Genomic DNA, 23,893 nt, shown 5'->3' on the forward strand with positions numbered 1-23,893 from the left:
ATTTGGAAATGGAACGAAGACTGTAAACGTGCCTTCCATAAATGTAAAGACTTAATCACATCCGAGAAAATTTTGGCTCATTACAACCCATCACTACCAATCAGACTGGCGTGCGATGCATCCCCTTACGGCATAGGAGCGGTATTGTCCCATAGATTCCCTGATGGCTCGGAACGGCCGATAGCTTTTGCGTCACGCTCATTGAACTCAGCTGAGCGTAACTATGCCCAGATAGACAGGGAAGCGCTCGGCCTGGTATGGGGAGTGAAGAAATTCAACCATTACCTACACGGACAAAAATTTACCTTGCTGACTGACCATCAACCCCTCATCTCCATATTCAACCCTAAAAAAGGTGTCCCCATTATGACGGCACAAAGACTACAGAGGTGGTCCCTTTTTCTAGGGGCACACCAATACAACATTGAATACAAAGGGTCAAAACAGCATGGGAATGCTGACGGTTTATCACGCCTACCGTTGCCAACGATAGAAGAGGCACCTACAGTAGACCCAGTAGAGATATTCCACTCTACCATAGTGGAATGTCTACCGGTGACAAATTCTGCCATTGAAAGGGAGACAAGAAAGGACCCTACTCTCTCACGGATCTACGATTTAACAGTGAAGGGATGGCCAGCACATGGCGAACCACTGTTGCCAGCATTCTCGCAAAGAAGAGAACAGCTGTCAGTGTGCCGAGGAACTTTGATGTGTGGATCCAGAGTGGTGATTCCACCCAAACTCCAGGACAAAGTGCTAAAGGAGCTTCACGAGGGGCATCTGGGTGGAGTGAAAATGAAGAACCTAGCTAGGGCGTTTGTATGGTGGCCAGGTATTGATGGAGACATCGAAGACATGACCAAGAGCTGCCTAGGATGCCAGAAGGTCCAAAATGCTCCGCCACAGGCCCCTCTACATCCATGGGAGTGGCCCTCATCTCCCTGGCAAAGGGTGCACATCGACTTTGCTGGTCCATTTATGGACTCAATGTTCTTAATCGCAGTTGATGCACACGCCAAGTGGCCGGAGGTAATAAAGATGTCCTCCACCACCACGGAAAAAACCATCACAGTATTAAGGACCATATTTGCCAGGAATGGGCTGCCGGAGCAGATATGTTCTGATAATGGACCGCAATTTGTGTCCGAAGAATTCAGAAAGTTCTTAAAGAACAATGGGGTAAAGCATTACACGTCCGCCCCATACCATCCCGCCACCAATGGATTGGCTGAAAGGTTTGTCCAGACCTTCAAGAAGGCCATCAAGGCCATGGGTAATGAAGACACAAAACTTCAGCACAAGGTGGATAACTTCTTATTTGCATATAGGAATGCAACGCATATGGTTACTAACCAAACTCCCGCCATGATGTTCTACAATAGAAACCTAAGATGCCGGCTGGATTTGGTCAAGCCCAACATCCGAAGGGACGTGGAGAACCGGCAGTTTCAGGGCATGAATGAAAGGCCAACCAGGGCCTTCCAGATAGGCCAACCGGTTTTGGCCCGGGCCTACCGTACCGAGAAATGGCAGCCTGGAACTATCTGCACACGATTAGGACCACTGATGTATACCGTGGACATCGGAGACAGCATAATAAGGCGCCATGCTGACCAAATCATCAAGTCATCCGAAAAGGGACAACCTACACCACCACTCTATACATCTAACGATGAAGTAGAGATACCCATATCTACCTCCGATCCAGTGATACTGGAGCCCGATGAACCCGACACTGGCCTTCAAGCCGAATCAGCCTTGCCAGAAGAACCTACTACACCACCAGAAACTACTACACCCCCGAGGCGTTATCCGGACCGAGTCAGGAAGCCTCCTGAGAGACTAACTTATAATTAATTAATACAGCAATGTATATTATTTTGCATATAACATGTCATTAATAATTACTTAAAATATGATGTACTAGTTAGCTAGAAGGGGAGGAATTGTGGTGTATGTGCCTTTAAGAGCAATTATGGTGTATGTGCCTTTAAGAGCCCCAGGTATGCGTAATGCCGGTAATTGCCACTTGGGCTATATAAGCCTGTGTATTGTGTATATCCTTTAGAAACCCCCCCCCCAGACTTGCTTCGTAAATACCTATGAACCAACTCCTGTCTTCAGTGTCTTTATCTACACACGGACACTACACCACCTCCCTCCAAGCTTTTCGATATTCGTTGGGCAGCGGCCTCCTGCCACTGTCTGGAAACAGGATAGATCGCCTGCGCTCCACTGCGCCAACTAGAACCTTCAGGGCCCCCTCACTGAACCACTCCCTGGCCCTCTCCATGGTCCTAGGCATTAGAATGTGACAGCAGGTCTGTCCAGGCCGAGAATCAGGGCTCCAATGTGCAGGGCGTGGCTGCAAGCCAAATCTACCCTCCCCTTTAAGAGGTGACCGGCGCCAGCGTGTCTGCCTGCAATCGCTAGCTGGCCGCACCTGCACTGCGCCCGCACTCGGTGGTAGGGCCTCGCCTCTCCGGCTTAGCGCCTTAGGACAGTTGTGCAGCGCCTGCTTTAGCGCACCAAGCACCCCTTGGGGCGAAGCAAGTCAATTTCGCTGAAGGTGGCGATAATTTGCGCCGGGCGCTAAATTTAGCGCACGCGCGACTATAACGCCCCAAACGTGGCGATACTGAATTTCTAGGCCTATGGTATTTGCAGCCCTAGCTGCCTCTGTTCCTGCATTCTGTTAAGAATCTTCCTTCTTTTCTGATGAAAGGGCATCGGCCTGAAATGAACTCTGTTTCTCTCTGCAGATGCTGCCTTACCTGCTGAGTATTTCCAGCATTTTCTGTTTTTATTTCAGATTTCCACGGTATTTTGCTTTTGTATCTTCCTTTTGTGGTGTATGTGCCTTTAAAAGCCCCCTGTGTACTGCAATGCCGGTAATGGCCACTCGGGCTATATAAGCCTGTATAGTATCTTGTATCTGTTAGTTCACCTCCAGACTTTGTTCAGGAAAAAACCTGTGAAACCAACTCCTGCATTCCGTGTCTCCATTAACACACGGATACAACAGTGGCGACGAATTGGAAACGGACTTACCTGCAATTCGGCAGCACCTCAAGGAGATCGATTCCTCAGACGAAAGTCGAAGAAAACCAAGAAAGAAAAAATAAAACTGTGGTTTCACCAGCTAGCCGAGCTGGTGGCAGGTACTGCAATAATCCTTCCTGGGCGGCGGGCTGGGGCTCCATCGGCTGGCTCTGCAGCGGGGCCGAGCAGCGAAGGCGGAGGCAAACAGAGGGTGGAGCACTCTGGAGACAGCCGGTGCTGCAAAGCAGGTCGGCGTTCAGACCAAGCAGAGGGAGGGAAAAGTCCCAGAGAGTCCGGCGGGAATGAGTCTCCACCTATTAAAAATACCTATGTAAATAAAAACCGCGGAGAACAGCGTTGTCAGCAGCGGGAAAACGCGGGAGGCACCATTTTTTTTCTGCGGGGAAGAAAGGAAAGCGCGGGAGGCACCATTTTTTTTTCAGGATGCCTAAGACTGGCAATATTACTGCTTTCGACAGCGATGTAGAGGATTGGACCACATATGTGGAAAGAGTGGAGGTATATTGCACAGCAAATGAAATAGAGGATGATAAAAAGGTATCAGTACTTCTAAATCTAATGGGCGCAAGGACATACGGGCTGTTACGAAACTTAATCACTCCAGCCAAACCGAAGGACAAGAATTTTAAGGAGATTGTTGATACCCTACAGGAGCACTTAAACCCAACACCGCTGCTGATAGCGGAACGATTCAAATTCTTCAGGAGGAATCAGCACAAGAATGAAAGTAACACTGATTACCTCACCGAATTAAGGAAGCTGTCAAAGCACTGCCAAATCGGGGCAGGACTGGCAGATTCTCTTCGAGACAAATTCGTCTGCGGTCTCCAAAGTGAAGGAACACAGAAAAGGCTACTTTCTGAGAAAGATTTGACACTGGACAAGGCTTTCAGTGTGGCTGTATCATACGAAGCAGCCGCAAGAGGAGCTGCAGAGATACAGCAAAAGCCACAGGACTTCGGCACCCATGAAATGACACAGGGTTTCGAGAGATGTTATCGCTGCGGCAGATCCATCCATGACCAGAGGGACTGCTGGTTCAAGGACAAAGCATGCAGGCAATGCGGAAAGATTGGACACAATGCACGTGTATGCCGATCTGGAAAAAAAATAATCCACTGACAGGAAAAAAATCAATAAGGAAAAGTACAGAAAGGTACAAATGATGACAGACAGTAGCTCCGAAGACCAGAAGAGCGATAGCGACTCCGGAAACGAGAGACTAAGCTGTCTCAAATTACATAATGTAATTGCCAAAGAAGATTACCAGACCATTTGGGTTACCCTCACGATAGCGGGGTCCCCAGTTAAAATGGAGCTAGATACAGGATCAGCTCTGACCGTCATAAGTCGACGGGATTACGAGCGGCTATTTCCGCATATACCTTTGAAAGACACATCCATTATCTTGAAAACATATACGGGGCAGAAAGTATACCCCAAAGGGAAAATAAGGGTGCCTGTTGTATACAACGGCAAGGAAATACAGAAGTTGTATTTATACGTTCTGCAAGATGGTGGTCCACCGCTGTTGGGACGTGAATGGATCAGGAAGATATGTTTAGACTGGCACTCCATTCAGGCACTGACGGTGACCAGTAAGAAAAAAAATGATGATGACGTCATACCTGAACGATTAAAAGACATCTTGGCCAACGCCAAGCAAGTGTTTCAACAGGAACTAGGAACCTTGAAAGGCGTCACCGCCTCAATAAAAGTGGAAGATGCGGCAATTCCCAAGTTTTTTAAGGCAAGGCCGGTGCCATACGCAATTTGTCCAGCAGTCGAGGCAGAGCTGGAGAATTTGGAAAAGGCAGGCGTATTATCCAAAATAGATTGGAGCGAGTGGGCAACACCCATCGTCCCGGTCATGAAGAAAACGTTGAATAATGATAAATCTGAGAAAAATTCGCATCTGTGGGGACTTCAAGGTGACTGTAAACCCGGTCCTTCACACGGTACAGTATCCTCTTCCAAGGATAGAAGATATTTTTGCCTCACTATCCGGAGGGAAACGTTTCACCAAAATTGACTTGGCACAGACATATCTACAGATGGAGGTTGAAGAGGCCTCTAAAAAGTACCTCACGATAAATACACACAAAGGCCTGTACCAGTACAATCGACTGGTTTTCGGAATAGCATCAGCTCCAGCTATCTGGCAAAGAGCTATGGAGCAAGTCCTCCAAGGGATTCCGGGGACTCAATGCTACCTAGACGACATCCTTGTAACAGGAGAAAACGACAACGAGCACCTTGCCAATTTGGAGCAGGTGCTCACTAGGCTGAGAGAACGGGGCCTACGAGCAAATCGCCCAAGTGCGAATTTTTCCAGAAACAAATATCATATTGTGGCCACATAGTTAACGAGGAAGGGTTGCATAAGTCACCTGAAAAAATTGAGGCGGTCATAAAAGCCCCAGCACCTGAAAATGTCTCACAATTAAGGTCGTTCCTGGGATTGATAAATTACTATCATAAATTTTTACCGAACTTGTCAACTCTTCTGCACCCTCTTAACGAACTGCTACAAACGGGAGTAATTTGGAAATGGAGCGAAGACTGTAAACGTGCCTTCCATAAATGCGAAGGCTTGATCACGTCCAAGGAAGTTTTGGCTCATTACAACCCATCACTGCCAATCAGACTGGCGTGCGATGCATCCCCTTATGGCGTAGGAGCGGTATTATCGCATAGATTCCCTGATGGCTTGGAGCGGCCGATAGCTTTTGCGTCACGCTCATTGAACTCAGCTGAGCGTAACTATGCCCAGATCGACAGGGAAGCACTCAGCCTGGTATGGGGAGTGAAGAAATTCAACCATTACCTCCACGGACAAAAATTTACCTTGTTGACTGACCATCAACCCCTCGTCTCCATATTCAACCCTAAAAAGGGTGTTCCCATTATGACAGCGCAAAGGCTACAGAGGTGGTCCTTTTTCCTAGGGGCACACCAATATGACATAGAACACAAAGGATCAAAACAGCATGGGAATGCTGACGGTTTATCGCGCCTACCGTTGCCAACGGTAGAAGAGGCACCTACAGTGGACCCAGTGTACTGTGACCCACTCAACCATAGTGGAATGTCTACCAGTAACAAATTCTGCCATTGAAAAGGAAATGAGAAATGACCCGACTCTCTCACGAGTCTACGATTTAACGGTGAAGAGATGACCAGCACATGGCGAACCACTGTTGCCAGCATTCTCGCAAAGAAGAGAACAGCTGTCAGTGTGCCGAGGAACCTTGATGTGTGGATCCAGAGTGGTGATTCCACCCAAACTCCAGGATAAAGTGCTAAAGGAGCTTCACGAGGGGCATCTGGGTGGAGTGAAAATGAAGAACCTAGCCAGAGCGTTTGTGTGGTGGCCAGGTATCGATGGAGACATCGAAAAAATGACCAAGAGCTGTCTAGGATGCCAGAAGGTCCAAAACGCCCCACCACAAGCCCCTCTACATCCATGGGAGTGGCCCGCATCTCCATGGCAAAGGGTACACATCGACTTTGCTGGTCCATTTATGGACTCAATGTTCTTAATCGCGGTTGATGCACACTCCAAGTGGCCGGAGGTAATAAAGATGTCCTCCACCACCACGGAAAAAACCATCCCAGTATTAAGGACCATATTTGCCAGGAATGGGCTGCCTGAACAGATCTGTTGTGATAACGGACCGCAATTTGTGTCCGAAGAATTCAGGAAGTTCTTAAAAAACAATGGGGTTAAGCACTACACGTCCGCCCCATACCATCCCGCCACCAATGGATTGGCTGAAAGGTTTGTCCAGACCTTCAAGAAGGCCATAAAGGCCATGGGTAATGAAGACACAAATCTACAGCATAAGGTAGATAACTTCTTGTTTGCATACAGGAATGCAACACATGTGGTTACAAACCAAACTCCCGCCATGATGTTCTTCAATAGAAGCCTAAGATGCCGGCTGGATTTGATCAAGCCAAACATCAGAAGGGACGTGGAGAACCGGCAATTTCAAGGCATGAATGAAAGGCCAACTAGAATCTTCCAGATAGGTCAACAAGTTTTGGCCTGGTACTACCGTACCGAGAAATGGCAGCCTGGAACTATTTGCACACGGCTAGGACCGCTGATGTATACCGTGGACATTGGAGAAAGCATAATAAGGCGCCATGCTGACCAGATCCGAAAAGGGACAACCTACACCACAACTCTATACGCCTAAAGATGAAGCAGAGATACCCATAGTATCTACCTCCGATCCGGTGATACTGGAACCAGATGAACCCGACACTGGCATTCAAGCCGAATCGACCTTGCCAAAAGAACCTACTACACCACCAAAAACTACTACACCACCGAGGCGTTATCCGGACCGAGTCAGGAAGCCTCCAGAGAGACTGACTTATAATTGATTAACTGCAGCAAATGTGCAGATTATTGTTCTTGTAACATGTTAATTAATGATTACTTAAAATGTTGTGTACTGGTTGTCTAAAAGGGGAGGAATTGTGGTGTATGTGCCTTTAAGAGTCCCCTGTGTACTGTAATGCCGGTAATGGCCACTCGGGCTATATAAGCCTGTATAGTGTCTTGTATCTGTTAGTTCACCTCCAGACTTTGTTCAGTAAACACCTGTGAAACCAACTCCTGCATTTCGTGTCTCCATTAACACATGGATACAACACCTTTCTCTATTCTTTTTCAAAAAATGTACTACTTCACATTTCTCTGCATTTAACTGCATTGTGTTCACTCCACAAAACTGTCTGTGTCTTCCTGCAATCTCCTGTATTTTTCCTTATCCTTTGCCATGTACCCTAATTTGATAATATCAGTATGATATCCTTTGTGTCCATGTCAAACCCATTTGTATAAATCATGAACAATAGAGTTCCCAGGACAGATCCCTGGGGCACAACGCCACCCACATCCCACCAATCTGAAAAAATCCATTTACCCCTACTCTTTGCTTTCTGTGTGCTAGTCATATCTCTATCTATTAAGCTACATATCCTTTAGTACCATATACCTTATTTTTTTGCATCAAGCCCCTTATGTGGTGTGTTGCCAAATGTCTTCTGAAAATCCATATATACATCTGCATTCCTTTTAGCTATTGAGTTTCCTCAGTCATCCTCCGATATTTCTTCAGTCCCATATGCATATTGCTATGTAAAAGCTGACGCATAATACTTACGAACCATTTCCATCATTCTCAAGTGCAAGATGGCCCATTTTGGCTCTATGTTCCCTCCCCTTCTTTATCTATCTTTTTACTTGTGTGCTCATAAAAGTCCTTGCTATTTCTCTTTATGCTGATTGTCAGTCTTCTTTCATACTTTCCCTTAGTCTTCCTAATTTTTTTTCTTCCTTTCTATTTCTCGTGGTTTTCTTGTGTTATTGGCCCCTATATGTAATGTAAGCCTTTTATCCCTAACCCCTCTGTTTATCCGCAGAGCCTCTGCCTTTACTGCTGCAACTGTTCTAAATTGTTTATAAATCTCAAACTTGTTTCTTTCCCTCTACTCAGTAGCATATACCTGGTACTATTTAGTTTCCAGTCACCATTCTATTAGATAATGGATGATCTGTACCTCAACTCCATTTACCTGCCTTTGCGCCGTATCCCTTGATACCTTTACCCAACAAAAATCTATCAATCTCAGTCTTGAACATTTCTGTTAACTCGGCATCAACAGCCTTTTGGGGGAGAGAATTCCAGATTTCTACTACCCTTTGAAAAAGTGTATGATTTCACTCCTAAATGGCCTAGCTCTAATTTTAACATTATGTCACCTTCATAGAATCATAGAATTATACAGCACAGAAGGAGGCCATTTGGTCCATCGTATCTGTGCCAGCTCTTTGAAGGAGCTATCCAATGAGTCCCACTCCCCTGCTCTTTCCTCATACTCCTCTTGTTCTGGATTCCACCAGAGGAAATAATTTCTTTGTACCCACCCTATCGAATTCCTTTATCATTTTAAAGACCTCAATTAGATTACCCCTCAATCTTGTGAACTCCAGGAAATGCAAATCAAATTGATACCTGTTCTCATGATTTAATCCTTTCAGTCCTGCTATCATTCTGGTGAATCTGCACTCCCCCACCCCTGCTAGAAATTCGATATATCTTTCCTGCCCAAAACTAAATGCAATACTGCAGATGGGATTTGACCAAGGTTCTGTACAACTGAAACATAACTTCCTCACTTTTGTATTCCAACCCCCTTGAGATGAGGCCAGCATTCCATTAGCCTTTTTAATTGCCTTTTGTACCTGTGCCCGAGCTTTTAGTGATTTGTGTACACGGCCACCTAAATCTCTCTGCTCTTCCACAGAACCCTCACTATTAAGGAAATATTCTGATCTGTCTTTCTTGGATCCAAAGACCTCACACTTCCCACAGTTTTGCCCACTCATTTAGTTTGTCTACTATGTGCCTTTGTAACTTCCTACTCCCATCTACACAACTTACTGTACCTCCCAACTTAGTGTCATCTGCAAATCTGGATATATAATTCTCTCTTCCTTCATCCAAGTCCATAATAAATATGGTGAAAAGCTGAGGCCCCAGTACTGATCCCTGGGGAACACCACTTGTCACTTCCTGCCAATCAGGGAGCATTCCCTTTATCCCTACTCCAGTCAATTATTAACCCACGTCACAAGGTTACCTCCAATTCCATTTTTGCTAATAATCTTTTGTGTGGAACTTTACCAAATGCGGGCACCCCAGCCCCGATCGCGGCTCTGTTCACATTCCTCCTCCCACCCTCCCGATCGCAGCCCCGAACCCTACTAACTGCGGCAGACCGTCCCCATGGCCCCCGGCTGCATCCAACAGCCATTAGCGCGTGCTCCCGCTCGCTGGCAGGCTTTTGAACTTGCCAGCTGTTAGGCGGGAGACTGCATCATTTTATTCTAATGAGGACCTGCCGTTTTGAGTTTGGCAGGGCCTCCACATCCCCTGGTTCTTCGGATGATTACGGCCTCTCCCGCACCCTCCCATAAATATTGGGGCATTGGAGTGCATATTCTTCTGTCTTCTGAAGTTGAGATCACTTGGCAGCAATGTTCCCTTTAAGCTGTGCGGCTGCGCAGTGCTCCACAGCCAGTGAGCTGGCTTTTAAATTGAAAAAACCGCGCATGCGCAGAATTTTGAATGGTCGTGCAGCCCGTTAAAGAGACCGAGAGGCCTAACAAAAAATTACAGGGAACGTTGCTTGGCAGCATATGATATATTTCAGTAAGCTGGAGTTCTGTATAGCAAGGGTTTTCTGTTTGATCCCTGGATCCCATTATATTTACCTAGATATTGGGCAGGTAAAAGCACCCTCTGCTTTATAGAGCAAACTAAGTCAGATTACTGAAGTGGCCTCTGACACTGAGCCCAAGAAAAATATCTCGTGTTAAAAGAAATAAAAATGTAACAATCTTACAGAGGAGAAAAAATATAGTGATGAAGATTCTTTTTAATGTAACCTTCATGTTTGTGCTGATCTGACATGATTTTTTAGCAGTATATATCTGTATTAATGGCACAAATTACGGTGCAATTGTGTGACAAATATCGTACCTAACTTTAATTTAGGTACAAATGTTACTGTGCTGGAAGAGGATGATGACATCGATGAAGTTCAAGGAATTCTTTTTGGGAAATTGAAGTAAGTTACTTTTATTTTGGTCCTTCCTTCCTGCTTCACTCTTTCCCTTTCCAATAGTCACAAGTGGTGCCTCTGATCATAGAATCATACAGCTCAGAAGGAGGCCATTCAGCCCATAATGTCTGTGCCGGCTCTTTGTAGGAGCTATCTAATTAGTCTCACTCCCCTGCTCTTTCCTCATTGCTGCGCAGATTTTTCCTTTTCACGTATATATCCAATTCCCCTTTGAAAGTTACTGTTAAATCTGCTTCCACCACCATTTCAGACAGTGCATTCCATATCATAACGACCCGCTGCATAAACATAATTCTCCTCGTCTCCCTTCTGGTTCAGTGAAAATTATCTTAAATCTGTGATCTCTGGTTACTGACTCACCTGCCAGTGGAAACAGTTTCCCCCTATCTACTCTATCAAAAAACCCTCATATTATTGAACACCTCTATTAAATCTCCCCTAACCTTCTTTACTGTAAGGAGAACAATCCCAGCTTCTCTAGTCTCTCCACATAACTGAAGTCTTTCATCCCGGTACCATTCCAGTAAATCTCTACCGCACCATCTCCAAGGCCCAGAATTGGACACAATACTGTAGCTGAGGCCTAACCAGTGATTTATAAAGGTTTACCATAACTTCCTTGCTTTTGTACTCTATGCCTTTGTTTATAAAGTTAAAGATTCCGTATGGTTAAACAGCCTTATCAACTTGCCTTGCCAGCTTCAAAAATATGTGCATGTGAACCTCCAGGTTTCTCTGTTCCTGTGCCTGGTTTAAAATTGTACTGTTCAGTTTATATTGTCTCTCCTCATTCTTCCTTCCAAAATGCATCACTTCACAATTCTCTGCATTAAATTTCATCTACCATATGTTTGTCCATTTCACTAGTCTGTCTATGTTCTCCTGAGGTCTACTACTATCCTCTTCACTCTTTACTACATTTCTATGTTTTGTGTCATCTGCAAACTTTGAAATTGTGCCCTCTATACCCAAGTCCAGGTCATTAATATACATCAAAAAGAGCAGTGGTTCTCATCCCAACATCTGGGGGACACCACTGTATACTTCCCTCCAGTTTGAAAAACAAACTGTTCACCACTACTCTAGGTTTTCTGTCTCTTAGCCAATTTCGTATCCACATTGCCATTGTCGCTTTAATCTCATGGGCTACAATTTAGCTAAGATGTCTATTATGTGCCACTTTATCAAACGCCTTATGGAAGTCCATATACACAAGAGTAACTGCATTATCTTAAACAACACTGTTATTTCATCAACACTGTTATTTAATCGAAGAACTCAATCAAGTTTGTCAGACATGATTTACCTTCAACAAATCCATGTTGACTGTCATTTAAAACCCATGTTTTTCCAAGTGACATTTAATTTTGTTCCACATTATGATCTCAAGTTTCCCCACCACCAACATTAGGCTGACTGGACTGTAGTTACTGGGTTTATCTCTCTCCCCATTTTTGAACAGGGGTATAAAATTCAGTCTCAAGATGAATATGTAATGTTTGTTGAAGGCTATGAGAAAATATAAAAAGCAGGATCTAAAGATCCTAAAATCCTATTAAGATCTTTAAAACCTATTTCTCATGTACACACCGCCCCTCAGTGACATCATCCGAAGGCACACGTTAGATTCCAAATGTACGCTGACGACACCCAGCTCTACCGCACCACCACCTGTCTCGAATGCACCCCTGCCTGATTTGTCACGTTGCTTGTCTGACATCCAATAGTGGATGAGCAGAAATTTACTCCAATTAAATATTGGGAAGACCGAAACCATTGTCCTCGGTCCCCACCATAAACCCCGTTCCTTAGCCATTGACTCCATCCCCGCCCTGGCCATAGCCTGAGGCTAAACCAGACAGTTCACAACCTCAGTGTCCTATTTGACTCCCACTCTTTCCTCCTTTCCCACCTCCCATGCCCATCTCCTTTACCCTCACACTCTCTGTTGGACAACTTGGAGATTTAAGGGTTAATAATCAAACTTCTTTGTATCTTGGAACAACAGGCTTTACAATATAAACACGATAGCAGCGGGGTGTTACAGAAGAAAGCTTATCTTCTGCTTTTAATATCTGAGTATTATCTGCAAGAAATACTTGTGCAAGGAAATAGGTGACTGGGACAGCTTCAACCATGAGTGATTAAATATATCTTTAGTGGCAAGTGTAATAAGCATAGGCAGAGGGATCCATTAATTATAGCATAGAGGAATGTTTAGGAAGATAAGCCGTTAATAAAACTACTTGAAGGATTCAAGACAGGTTAGGTCAGTAAATCTCATTTGAGTGAAGTATCTTTTGACGTAGACAGCTAGGACTGTTTACATAAATAGAGTGCTTTCAAAAAATTTGGGAACATGCATCATGAGGTCTTATCTGTGACATGTACCTTTGATGTAGGCAAACTAACGTGTATAAATGCGCATGTTTTTCAACAGTTAGTTGGAGGGCTCAAAAGATAAAGAAACCAAAAAGCATCTCTCTGTACACAGTTAGATTGATCACTAATGCTGGCTATGAATAAAGTCTGTTCCGTACTCTCCACCATCAAGTGTCTTCATGCTTACTCAAAGCGTGTCATTGTGAACCATAGAAGGAAGGAGGTTGACTAACAGGTGATCCTAACTCCTCCCTCCTTCCTGCTCCCACTCCTTTTAAGAGGGTTTCACCTCAAACTTAAAGAATCGAACATGATTCCATATTGGTAATGATAGGTGTTTATTGGTAAGTACAGTAGAAATCAATACAGCCAAAAGACTAGTATTTCATGACAGTAATTTGCAGCTCCGAACGATATTACCCATTCAGTCACTGGACAGAGTAGTGTGCGATGTCTCCTTGTTCTCTTCAAATCCATTGCTCTTCTAGCTGAGAGGGGCATTAGGCATTTGCCAGCATTGATCCGCTCTTCAGGCTAGAATACTTGAGGGGTCGTCGTCGTACGTGTCTTCACACTGTTCCCTTTGGGGAACTGTATGAAGTGGTGGAAGGATTTCTGGCCGTGATTAACGCTCCTTCCGTGACCGTAACCATCTTCGTACAAGCCATTAGGGTGGTTAGTCCTATGGCGGGAGGGTTTTACGGGCTCCCACAACCCATACGGGGGGGGGGGGCCACCCACACCCACGGACGCAAGTATCCCACTGGATATCAACCCAGAATTTAGAGCCGGAGCTCCGACTCCACTTGCCGGGACTGTCCGGAGCGGGGTTCGAAACCCTACGCCTTCTGGCCCAGCGGCGGGGATGCTACCGCTACGCCAAAGGCCCACTCCACACTTGAGGGGTGTTAGGCTCAGATGGCCAGCATGGATCCACCCCTGCAAGTGTGTCTCTCTACATCTGTGTATCTCAGGCTAAACAGTCACCATATATCCCTCTTTGCCCAGACCAACTGACTTGTCTCATCCAACCATAGATGACATCCATAGCTGAGGTAATAGTTAGGAGAATTTCGAACATTCGCTCTTCTCATGAACAGTCCCATATTTGGTTAATCCAAAGGGTCTCCCTTATGCTGTGTTTGCATGTTCAACTGTGTAGCCATTATCTCATCTTGACCCGTGACATAGCTTCGTAATAACAGGACGCAGCTGGTAACTTTAATGCTTACTTCTGCAAAAGCTTAGCTGAATCTTACAGAATCTAATAATCATATCTTTCAGCAGTAGTTTTACAAAAATAAATGCTCACAAAGCTTAATACATTTTATAATCTCACTCCCACCCCCACATCCTCCTCCTCCTTCCCTCCCCCATGCCCTCCTCCTCCCCACCCCCACACCCTCCTCCTTCCCACCCCCACACTCTCCTCCTCCTTCCACCCCCACATCCTCCTCCTCCTTCCCTCCCCCACGCCCTCCTCCTCCCCACAGCCTCCTCCTCCTCCCCACCCCCACAGCCTCCTCCTCCTCCCCACCCCCACAGCCTCCTCCTCCTTTCCTCCCCATGCCCTCCTGCTTCCCACCCCCACAACCTCCTCCTTCCCACCCCCACACCCTCCTCCTTCCCACCCCCACACCCTCCTCCTCCTTCCCATCCCCACACCCTCCTCCTCCTTCCCATCCCCACACCCTCTTCCTCCTTCCCATCCCCACACCCTCCTCCTCCTTCCCATCCCCACACCCTCCTCCTCCTTCCACCCCCACACCCTCCTCCTCCTTCCCATCCCCACACCCTCCTCCTTCCCATCCCCACACCCTCCTCCTTCCCTCTCTGCCTCACCCTCTGTGTAACCCTTACGCTGTTATTTTAACAGGCACCTATATCCTGACTTAAAAGGCCAGCTAAAGGAATTAAGAAAACATCTTATTGAAAGCACTAACGACATGGCACCATTGAAAGTGTGGGAGCTTCAAGGTATTCTTTACAACTTCTGTCAGTGTTTATTCAGTTGGACAATCTATTAAAAGCAGCTGTATGAAAAATGCTTAAATATGACATTTTGTTACAAAAGGGAAGCAAAAGGCATTACCATATTTGTGTTTTTTTTTAAATCAAGTGCATTTTCAGGAATGTAGTCTTGCAGTCTATGATTTTTTTTATTAGTTTATGGAATGTGGGCATCGCTGGCAAGGCCAGCATTTATTGCCCATCCCTAATTGCCCTTGAGAAGGTGGTGGTGAGCCACCTTCTTGAACCGCTGCAGTCTGTGTGGTGACTGTACTCCCGCAGTGCTGTTAGGGAGGGAGTTCCAGGATTTTGACCCAGCGACGATGAAGGATCGGCGATATACTTCTAAGTCAGGATGGTGTGTGACTTGGAGGGGAACTTGGAGGTGGTGGGGTTCCCATGTGCCTGCTGCCCTTGTCCTAGGTGGAAGGGGTCGCGGGTTTGGGAGGTGCTGCCGAAGAAACCTTGGCGAATTGCTGCAGTGCATCTTGTAGATGGTACACACTGCAGCCACGGTACGCCGGTGGTGGAGGGAGTGAATGTTTAAGGTGGTGCCAATCAAGCGGGCTGCTTTATCCTGGATGGTGTCGAGCTTCTTGAGTGTTGTTGGAGCTGCACTCATCCAGGCAAGTGGAGATATTCCATCACACTCCTTACTTGTGCCTTGTAGATGGTGGAAAGGCTTTGGGGAGTCGGGAGGTGAGACACTCACCTCAGAATACCCAGTCTCTGGCCTGCTTTTGTTGTCACAGTATTTATGTGGCTGGTCCAGTTAAGTTTCTGGTCAATGGTGACCCCCAGGATGTTGATGGTGGGGGATTCGGCGATGGTAATGCCACTGAATGTCATGGGGCGGTGGTTAGACTCTCGCTTATTTTAGATAGTCATTGCCTGGCACTTATGTGACACGAATGTTACCTGCCACTTATCAGCCCAAGCCTGAACGTCGTCCAGGTCTTGTTGCATGCTGTCATGGACTGCTTCATTACCTGAGGAGTTGTGAATGGCACTGAACACTGTGCAGTCATCGCGAATATCCCCATTTCTGACCTTGTGTTGGAGGGAAGGTCATTGATGGAGCAGCTGAAGATGGTTGGGCCTAGGACACTGCCCTGAGGAACTCCTGCAGCGATGTCCTGAGGCTGTGATGATTGACCTTCAACCACCACAACCATCTTCCTTTGTGCTAGGTATGTCTCCAGCCAGTGGAGCGTTCAACACTTTGCTACCAGGACTTAAATTATGGTACAGTAATCATTTTGGTGACTGCCTTATAAAAACAGGTTTTATTTCATGAATGTCTAATAGACCAACAAGATCTCTAATCTAAGGTAATGTATTTTGATCATTTTAGATCTCTGCATGTCCCAGTAGATATTTTTTTATGGAGAAGTGAAAGAAAAATTAGGTTATTGTGAAAAGATTTCTTAAAAGTTGTGGAGCAGATTTGAAGAAGTTTATTTTATGCATCTTTCAACCATATGACCTGCAGGCTTGCATCCTTTTACACAATTGAATTTTATGTCAAATCATAAATCACTGCAGGATTGCAATTCATCTCTTCCCATTCCAGAAAGATGGCAGCGGAGTAAATCTCTGAAGCAATGCAATCTCTTGCACATTGTTTTCATGATACTGGGTGTTACTGTAATCCTCAAAAAGTTAATGTGCCCATGAAATCCATATAACACTGCATTGGTTGAAAATCTAGATATTTCAACCTTCATTGCAGTCCAGCGATGTGATGTATTGCTGTTCCAACATATTGCACTATGGAGTGGCAGGACATGTGGCTTAATTCCTGTCATAAACCCATGATTATTTTCTCAGTTAGGTTGTTGGGGGGATACCAGATGTCTTCCCACACGGAGAAATAAGAGACAGTCAACTCAGACTGTTCTACCCTGCACCTGCTGGTGGCCATCTCGAGCAGGTTTGGCCGCAGTCTACAACTGGTTCATTTGCCATCTTTAATCAAGAGCTCTGGCATGTGTGGTGGGATAGAAGGGGAAATGTTTGAAAAATGGGAAGGGGAAGTATATAAATTTAAAAGACAAGAGTGTTGTCTCTGTTTCTTGAACCCAGACACTTTTCATGTCATCGAATTATTGCCGCTTTAGTTTGACTTGTGTTAAACCTTTTCTGCCAGTCCTTCTTCACTCACTATCTCCTGTATTCTTACAAAATGTAACTTTTTAAAAATAAGATATATAAGAATTCTTCCATAGATACAGTCCATATCCATTTAAAAATATTAACACCGTGAAATAATTACCAGCAGATGACATTGCTTACTGTGACTCAGCAGCCCTTTTTATGCAATATAATGTACAGTGTATTATCAGGGCCACTGTTTTATGGTGATTGGATAAATCAAATTACATTGATTTCACAATATTCTAGGGGTATTGGCGGTATTTTAGGGTGTGGAATTTGTAATTGTCCATATTTTTGTGGAAATTGTAAAGCAATGCCCTTGATTATGATTTTATGTTTGTTTAGCCATTTACTCAATTTTTTTAACGCTTTTTTTCCCCCCAAGAAGATTGTAGGGAAAATGTTCTAAATTAGTAGAAGGCATGGGGAGGGGGAAGAGTATTTGTGTTGAGAGGGGCCTGGGAGCTCCAGGAAGGTGATAGTGGAATGTCATAGAAATGAACGTGTAATGTATGTACCTTTAAGAGAGGAACTATCTTTTACAGCCCCTGTATACTGCAGTACCAGTAGTGAACACACCTGTATATAACACCGTGTAGTAATTTGTACAGTTAGTTCCAGCATACCCTCTGTTCAGTAAACACCTGTTATTACCGTTCTCCTGCAGTCCGTGTGTTATTTATACGCGGACACTACAGTGGCGACGAGCAGGTTCGAACTCGCCTGCAGTACTGCATTACCTCATGGGGATCCATCCCTGAAAAGAAGCTTCTTGGAGGTCGAAGCCAGAGCAACGGGCGTCGACCGCGGGCAACCGCCCAGTGATCCATCGGAGTTCAGAGAATCGCAGGGGAGGCTGTGGAGAGCTGGGCTTGGTTCTCTAGTCAAGGTATTCCAGCAAATCGGGCTGGTAGCAGGTAGTGCGCTGACCCTTCCCGGACTGCGGCGGGCTAGAGCTCGATCGAGCGGCTCTGCAAGGGGGCCAAGCAGCATCGTCGGGAAGAAAAAGAGAGAGAGGGTGGAGCGCACCCGGTGCTCAAGAGCCGGGCAGCGTTAAAGAAAAAAAAAGGGGGAAGGAAAAGAGACGCGCAGTGGACAGCGTCGAAGAAGAATAAAACTAAGAAAATTAATTAACAAAAGAGAGACGCGCAGAAAGCCGCGGGGCGCCGCCATTGCTATTTAGAACGCTAGGAGCAGCGTTGGCAGCAGCGGGGGAAGAAGGAAAAGCGCGGGAGGTGCCATTTTAATCCATTGGGGAAGAAGGAAAAGCGCGGGAGGCGCCATTTTAAACCACCCAAGATGCCGAAGAGTGGCAGCATCACTGCTTTCGACAACGAAATAGAAGACTGGACCACGTATGTGGAAAGAATTGAAGTGTACTGCAAGGCAAATGAGGTGGCCGATGAAAAGAAGGCGTCGGTATTATTGAATTTGATGGGCGCGAGAACGTACGGCCTATTGCGGAATTTAGTTACCCCAGCTAAACCAATGGAGAAAAGCTTTGAAGAGATTGTCAATATCTTACAGGAACATCTAAACCCTACACCGCTGCTGATAGCAGAAAAATTCAAGTTCCATAAAAGAAACCAGCACAAAGACGAAAGTAATGCTGACTATCTTACGGAACTACGCAAGTTATCGAAACACTGCCAGTTCGGAGCAGGACTGGCAGATACCTTAAGGGATAAGTTTGTCTGCGGGCTCCAGAGTGAAGGAACCCAGAAACGACTACTTTCGGAAAAGGACCTTACGCTAGAAAAGGCTTTCAGCGTTGCAGTATCCTACGAAGCAACAGCACGGGGAGCTGCGGAAATACAACTGAAACCGCAAGAATATAGCACCAATGAAATGGCATATGGAGCAGAAAAGTGCTATCGCTGCGGCAGAACAACCCATGACCAGAAGGATTGCTGGTTTAAGGACCAAGTATGCAGGCAATGTGGAAAAGTGGGACACATAGCACGAGTCTGCAGGTCGGGAAAGAAAACCAACACTAAAAGAACTACTAAGGAACAGTACAAGAAAGTACAAAAGATGACGGACAGTAGTTCAGAAGAGTGATAATGACTCCGGGAGCAGGAGACTAAGTTGTCTAAAGTTACACAACGTGATCGTAAAGGAGGATCACCGAACCATTTGGGTCACCCTCATGATAGCAGGGTCCCAAGTAAAGATGGAATTGGACACAGGATCAGCCCTAACAGTCATGAATCGACGAGACTACGAGCGGCTATTCTCACACATACCCTTGAAGGACACGTCCATTGTCTTGAAGACAGATACGGGGCAAAAAGTCTACCCCAGAGGAAAAATAAGGGTGCCCGTTAAATACAACGGCAAGGAAACACAGAAACTGTATCTATATATACTACAAGATGGAGGACCACCATTATTGGGACGTGAATGGATCCGAAAAATACAATTGGATTGGCATTCCATTCAGGCGCTAACTGTGGCTGACAAAAAGGATGACAACGTCACACCTGGACGACTGTCAAAAATTCTAACTGATGCGAAAGAGGTGTTCCAGCAATGACTTGGGACTCTAAAAGGCGTAACGGCAACGATAAAAATTGAAGATAACGCAAACCCAAAATTTTTTTAAGGCCAGACCGGTACCGTATGCGATCCGCCCAGCCGTTGAAGCAGAGCTGGAGAGTCTGGAGCGTTCGGGTGTGCTGTCCAAGGTGGACTGGAGCGAGTGGGCCACACCCATCGTTCCTGTAATGAAGAAATCATTGAGCAGCACGCCTGGGGAGCCGAAGAAGGTTTGCATCTGTGGGGACTTTAAGGTAACCGTGAACCCAGTCCTTCACACAGTACAATATCCACTTCCGCGGATAGAAGATATTTTCGCCTCACTATCTGGAGGGAAACGCTTTACGAAGATTGATCTGGCCCAAGCGTATCTACAAATGGAGGTAGAAGAAGCATCTAGAAAATACCTCACGATAAACACTCACAAAGGTCTTTACCAGTACAACCGACTGGTATTCGGGGTAGCCTCAACTCCGGCTATTTGGCAGAGGGCGATGGAACAAGTCCTGCAAGGGATCCCGGGGACCCAGTGTTATTTGGACGACATCCTGGTTACGGGCGAAAATGACAGTGAACACCTTGCCAACCTGGAGCAGGTGCTCACTAGATTACAAGAATATGGGCTACGAGCCAACCGCCCCAAATGCGAGTTTTTCAGGAAACAAATCTCGTATTGTGGCCACGTGATTGTTGAAGAGGGGTTACATAAGTCCCCAGACAAGATTGAGGCAGTAGTCAAGGCTCCCAACACCGGAAAATGTGTCGCAACTGAGGTCGTTCCTCGGGTTGGTGAACTACTACCATAAGTTCTTGCCAAATTTGTCTACAATTCTGCACCCACAGAACGCCCTGCTGCAAACTGGAGTAGCATAGAAATGGAGTGATGAGTGTAAGCGTGCCTTTCAGAAATGTAAATGCCTAATCACTTCCAAAGAAGTATTGGCCCACTACAACCCAACACTACCGATTCGGTTGGCATGTGATGTGTCTCCCTACGGCATTGGAGCGGTGCTGCTGCACAAATTCCTTGACGGTTCAGAGAGGCCAATAGCCTTTGCGTCACGCTCGATAACCTCAGCCGAGCGTAACTACGCCCAGATTGACAAGGAGGCCCTCAGCCTGGTGTGGGGGGTGAAGAAATTCAATCACTATCTGCACGGGCAGAAATTCACCTTACTGACTGATCACCAGCCTCTTGTCTCCATTTTTAACCCAAAGAAGGGCGTTCCGGTGATGACGGCGCAACGGCTGCAAAGATGGTCCCTTTTTCTAGGGGCACATCAATACGAAATAGAGTAAGAACATAAGAACATAAGAAATAGGAGCAGGAGTAGGCCAATCGGCCCCTCGAGCCTGCTCCGCCATTCAATAAGATCATGGCTGATCTGATCCTAACCGCCAATCTACTATCACAGAACTATCTCCTGAATCTAACAGAATTAGACACATGAAATAGGAGCAGGATCAGGCTACACAGCCCCTGGGCCCGCTCCGCCACCCACAGGGCCATGACCGATCCGAACCTAGACTCATGTCCAAATTCCTGCCCGCTCCCCATAACCCTTAATTCCCTTTACTTTCTAGGAAACTGTCTATTTCTGTTTTAAATTTATGTAATGTAGCTTCTACAGCTTTTTGGGGCAGCATATTCCATGGACCTACCACCCTCTGAGTGAAGTAGTTCCTCCTCATCTCAGTTTTGAAAGAGCAGCCCCTTATTCTAAGACTATGCCCTCTAGTTCTAGTTTCACCCATCATCGGGAACATCCTCCCCGCACCCACCCGATCCAACCCCTTCACAATCTTATATGTTTCAATAAGATCGCCTCTCATTCTTCTGAACTCCAATGAGTAGAGTCCCAATCTACTCAACCTCTCCTCATATGTCCATCCCCTCATCCCCGGGATTAACCGAGTGAACCTTCTTTGTACTGACTCGAGAGCAAGTATGTCTTTTCTTAAGTATGGACACCAAAACTGTATGCAGTATTCCAGGTGCGGTCTCACCAATACCTTGTACAACTGAAGCAATACCTCCCTATTTTTATATTCTATCCCCCTAGCAATGAAAGCCAACATTCCATTGGCCTTCTTAATCACTTGCTGCACCTGCATACTAACCTTTTGAGTTTCGTGCACCAGGACCCCCAGATCCCTTTGTACTTCAGTACTTTCCAGTTTCTTGCCATTAAGATAATAATTTGCTCTATGATTTTTCCTGCCAAAGTGCATAACCTCACACTTTCCAGTATTGTATTCCATCTGCCAAATCTCTGCCCATTTACTTAGCCTGTCTATGTCCCCTTGCAGGTTTTTTATGTCCTCCTCACTCACTACTTTCCCTCCCATCTTAGTATGATCTGCAAACTTTGATATGTTACACTCGGTCCCCTCCTCCAAATCGTTAATATAGATTGTAAAGAGTTGGGGACCCAGCACTGACCCCTGCGGAGCACCACTAGTTACTGATTGCCAGTCTGAGAATGAACCATTTTTCCCAACTCTCTGCCTTCTGTTAGATAGCCAATCCTCTATCCATGCCAGAATATTACCCCCAATCCCGTGATTTTTTATCTTAAGCAATAATCTTTTGTGTGGCACCTTGTCAAATGCCTTTTGGAAGTCTAAATACACTACGTCCATTGGTTCCCCTTTATCCACCCTATATGTTACTTCCTCAAAGAACTCCAGCAAATTTGTCAAACATGACTTCCCCTTCATAAAACCATACTGACTTTGTCCTATTAAATTATGATTATCCAAATGTCCTGTTACTGTCTCCTTAATAATGGACTCCAACATTTTACCTACCACAGATGTTAGGCTAACCGGTCAAAAGTTTCCAGCCTTCTGTCTACTGCCCTTTTGAAATAAGGGTGTTACATTAGCAGTTTTCCAGTCTGCCGGGACCTTTGCTGAGTCCAGGGAGTTTTGGAAAATTATTACCAATGCATCCACAATCCCTACCGCCACTTCCCTCAAGACCCTAGGATGTAAGCCATCAGGTCCAGGTGATTTATCCGCCTTGAGTCCCATTATTTTACCGAGTACCACTTCCTTAGTGATTTTGATCGTGTTTAGCTCCTCCCCCCCCCCCATAGCCCCCTGTTTGTCCAGTGTTGGGATATTCTTAGTGTCTTCTACTGTAAAGACTGATATAAAATATTCATTCAGTGTTTTTGCCATCTCCATATTTCCCACCATTAATTTCCCGGTCTCATCCTCTAAGGGACCAACATTTACTTTAGCCACCCTTTATCTTTTTATATAACTATAAAAACTCTTACTATCTGTCTTTATATTTTTTGCTAATTTACTTTCATAATCTATCTTCCCTTTCTTAATCAATCTTTTTGTTATTTTTTGCTGTCTTTTAAAGTTTTCCCAATCCTCTATCCTCCCACTAGATTTGGCTACCTTATATGCCCTTGTTTTTATTCGAATACTATCCTTAATTTCTTTACTTAGCCACGGATGGCTGTCTTTTCTTTTACACCCTTTTCTTTTCAGTGGAATATATATTTTTTGGAAGTTGTAAAATAACTCCTTAAATGTACACCACTGATCATGTATCGTCTTACCCTTTAATCTATTTTCCCAATCCACTCTACTCAATTCCGCTCTCATACCTTCATAGTCTCCTTTATTCAAGCTTAGCACGCTTGTTTGAGATCCAACCTTCTCACCCTCTAATTGAATATGGAATTCAACCATGTTATGGTCACTCATTCCAAGGGGATCCTTTACTAGGACTTTTTTAATTAATCCTGTCTCGTTACACAGGACCAGATCTAAGGTTGCTTGCCCCCTGGTGGGTTCAGTTACATACTGCTCAAGAAACCCATCCCTAATACACTCAATGAACTCATCCTCAAGGCAGCCCTGCCCAGTTTGATTTGTCCAATTAATATGATAGTTAAAATCCCCCATAATTATAGATGTTCCCTTATTACAAGCCTCAACTATTTCCTGATTGATACTCCGTCCAACCGAGTTGCAACTGTTCGGAGGCCTATAGACTACGCCCACTAGTGTTTTTTTCCCCTTATTATTCCTTATCTCCACCCAAACTGTT

General features: G+C 45.4%; 1 protein-coding gene across 1 annotated transcript in view; it reads left to right on the forward strand.

Annotated features, from left to right (window-relative positions):
• LOC147111533 (UDP-glucose:glycoprotein glucosyltransferase 1-like) overlaps positions 1-23,893 on the forward strand; it is a 680,288-nt gene that overhangs the window by 175,345 nt on the left and 481,050 nt on the right. Inside the window, exons 8-9 of the mRNA XM_085999896.1 lie at positions 10,644-10,716; positions 14,990-15,090. Of these exons, the coding sequence (XP_085856022.1) occupies positions 10,644-10,716; positions 14,990-15,090 (174 nt within the window). The remainder of the gene's footprint in view (positions 1-10,643; positions 10,717-14,989; positions 15,091-23,893) is intronic.

This window comes from Somniosus microcephalus, chromosome 10, assembly GCF_052327205.1.
Source record: "Somniosus microcephalus isolate GS21.2 chromosome 10, FLI_Smic_1.0, whole genome shotgun sequence".
Lineage (NCBI taxonomy): Eukaryota > Metazoa > Chordata > Chondrichthyes > Squaliformes > Somniosidae > Somniosus > Somniosus microcephalus.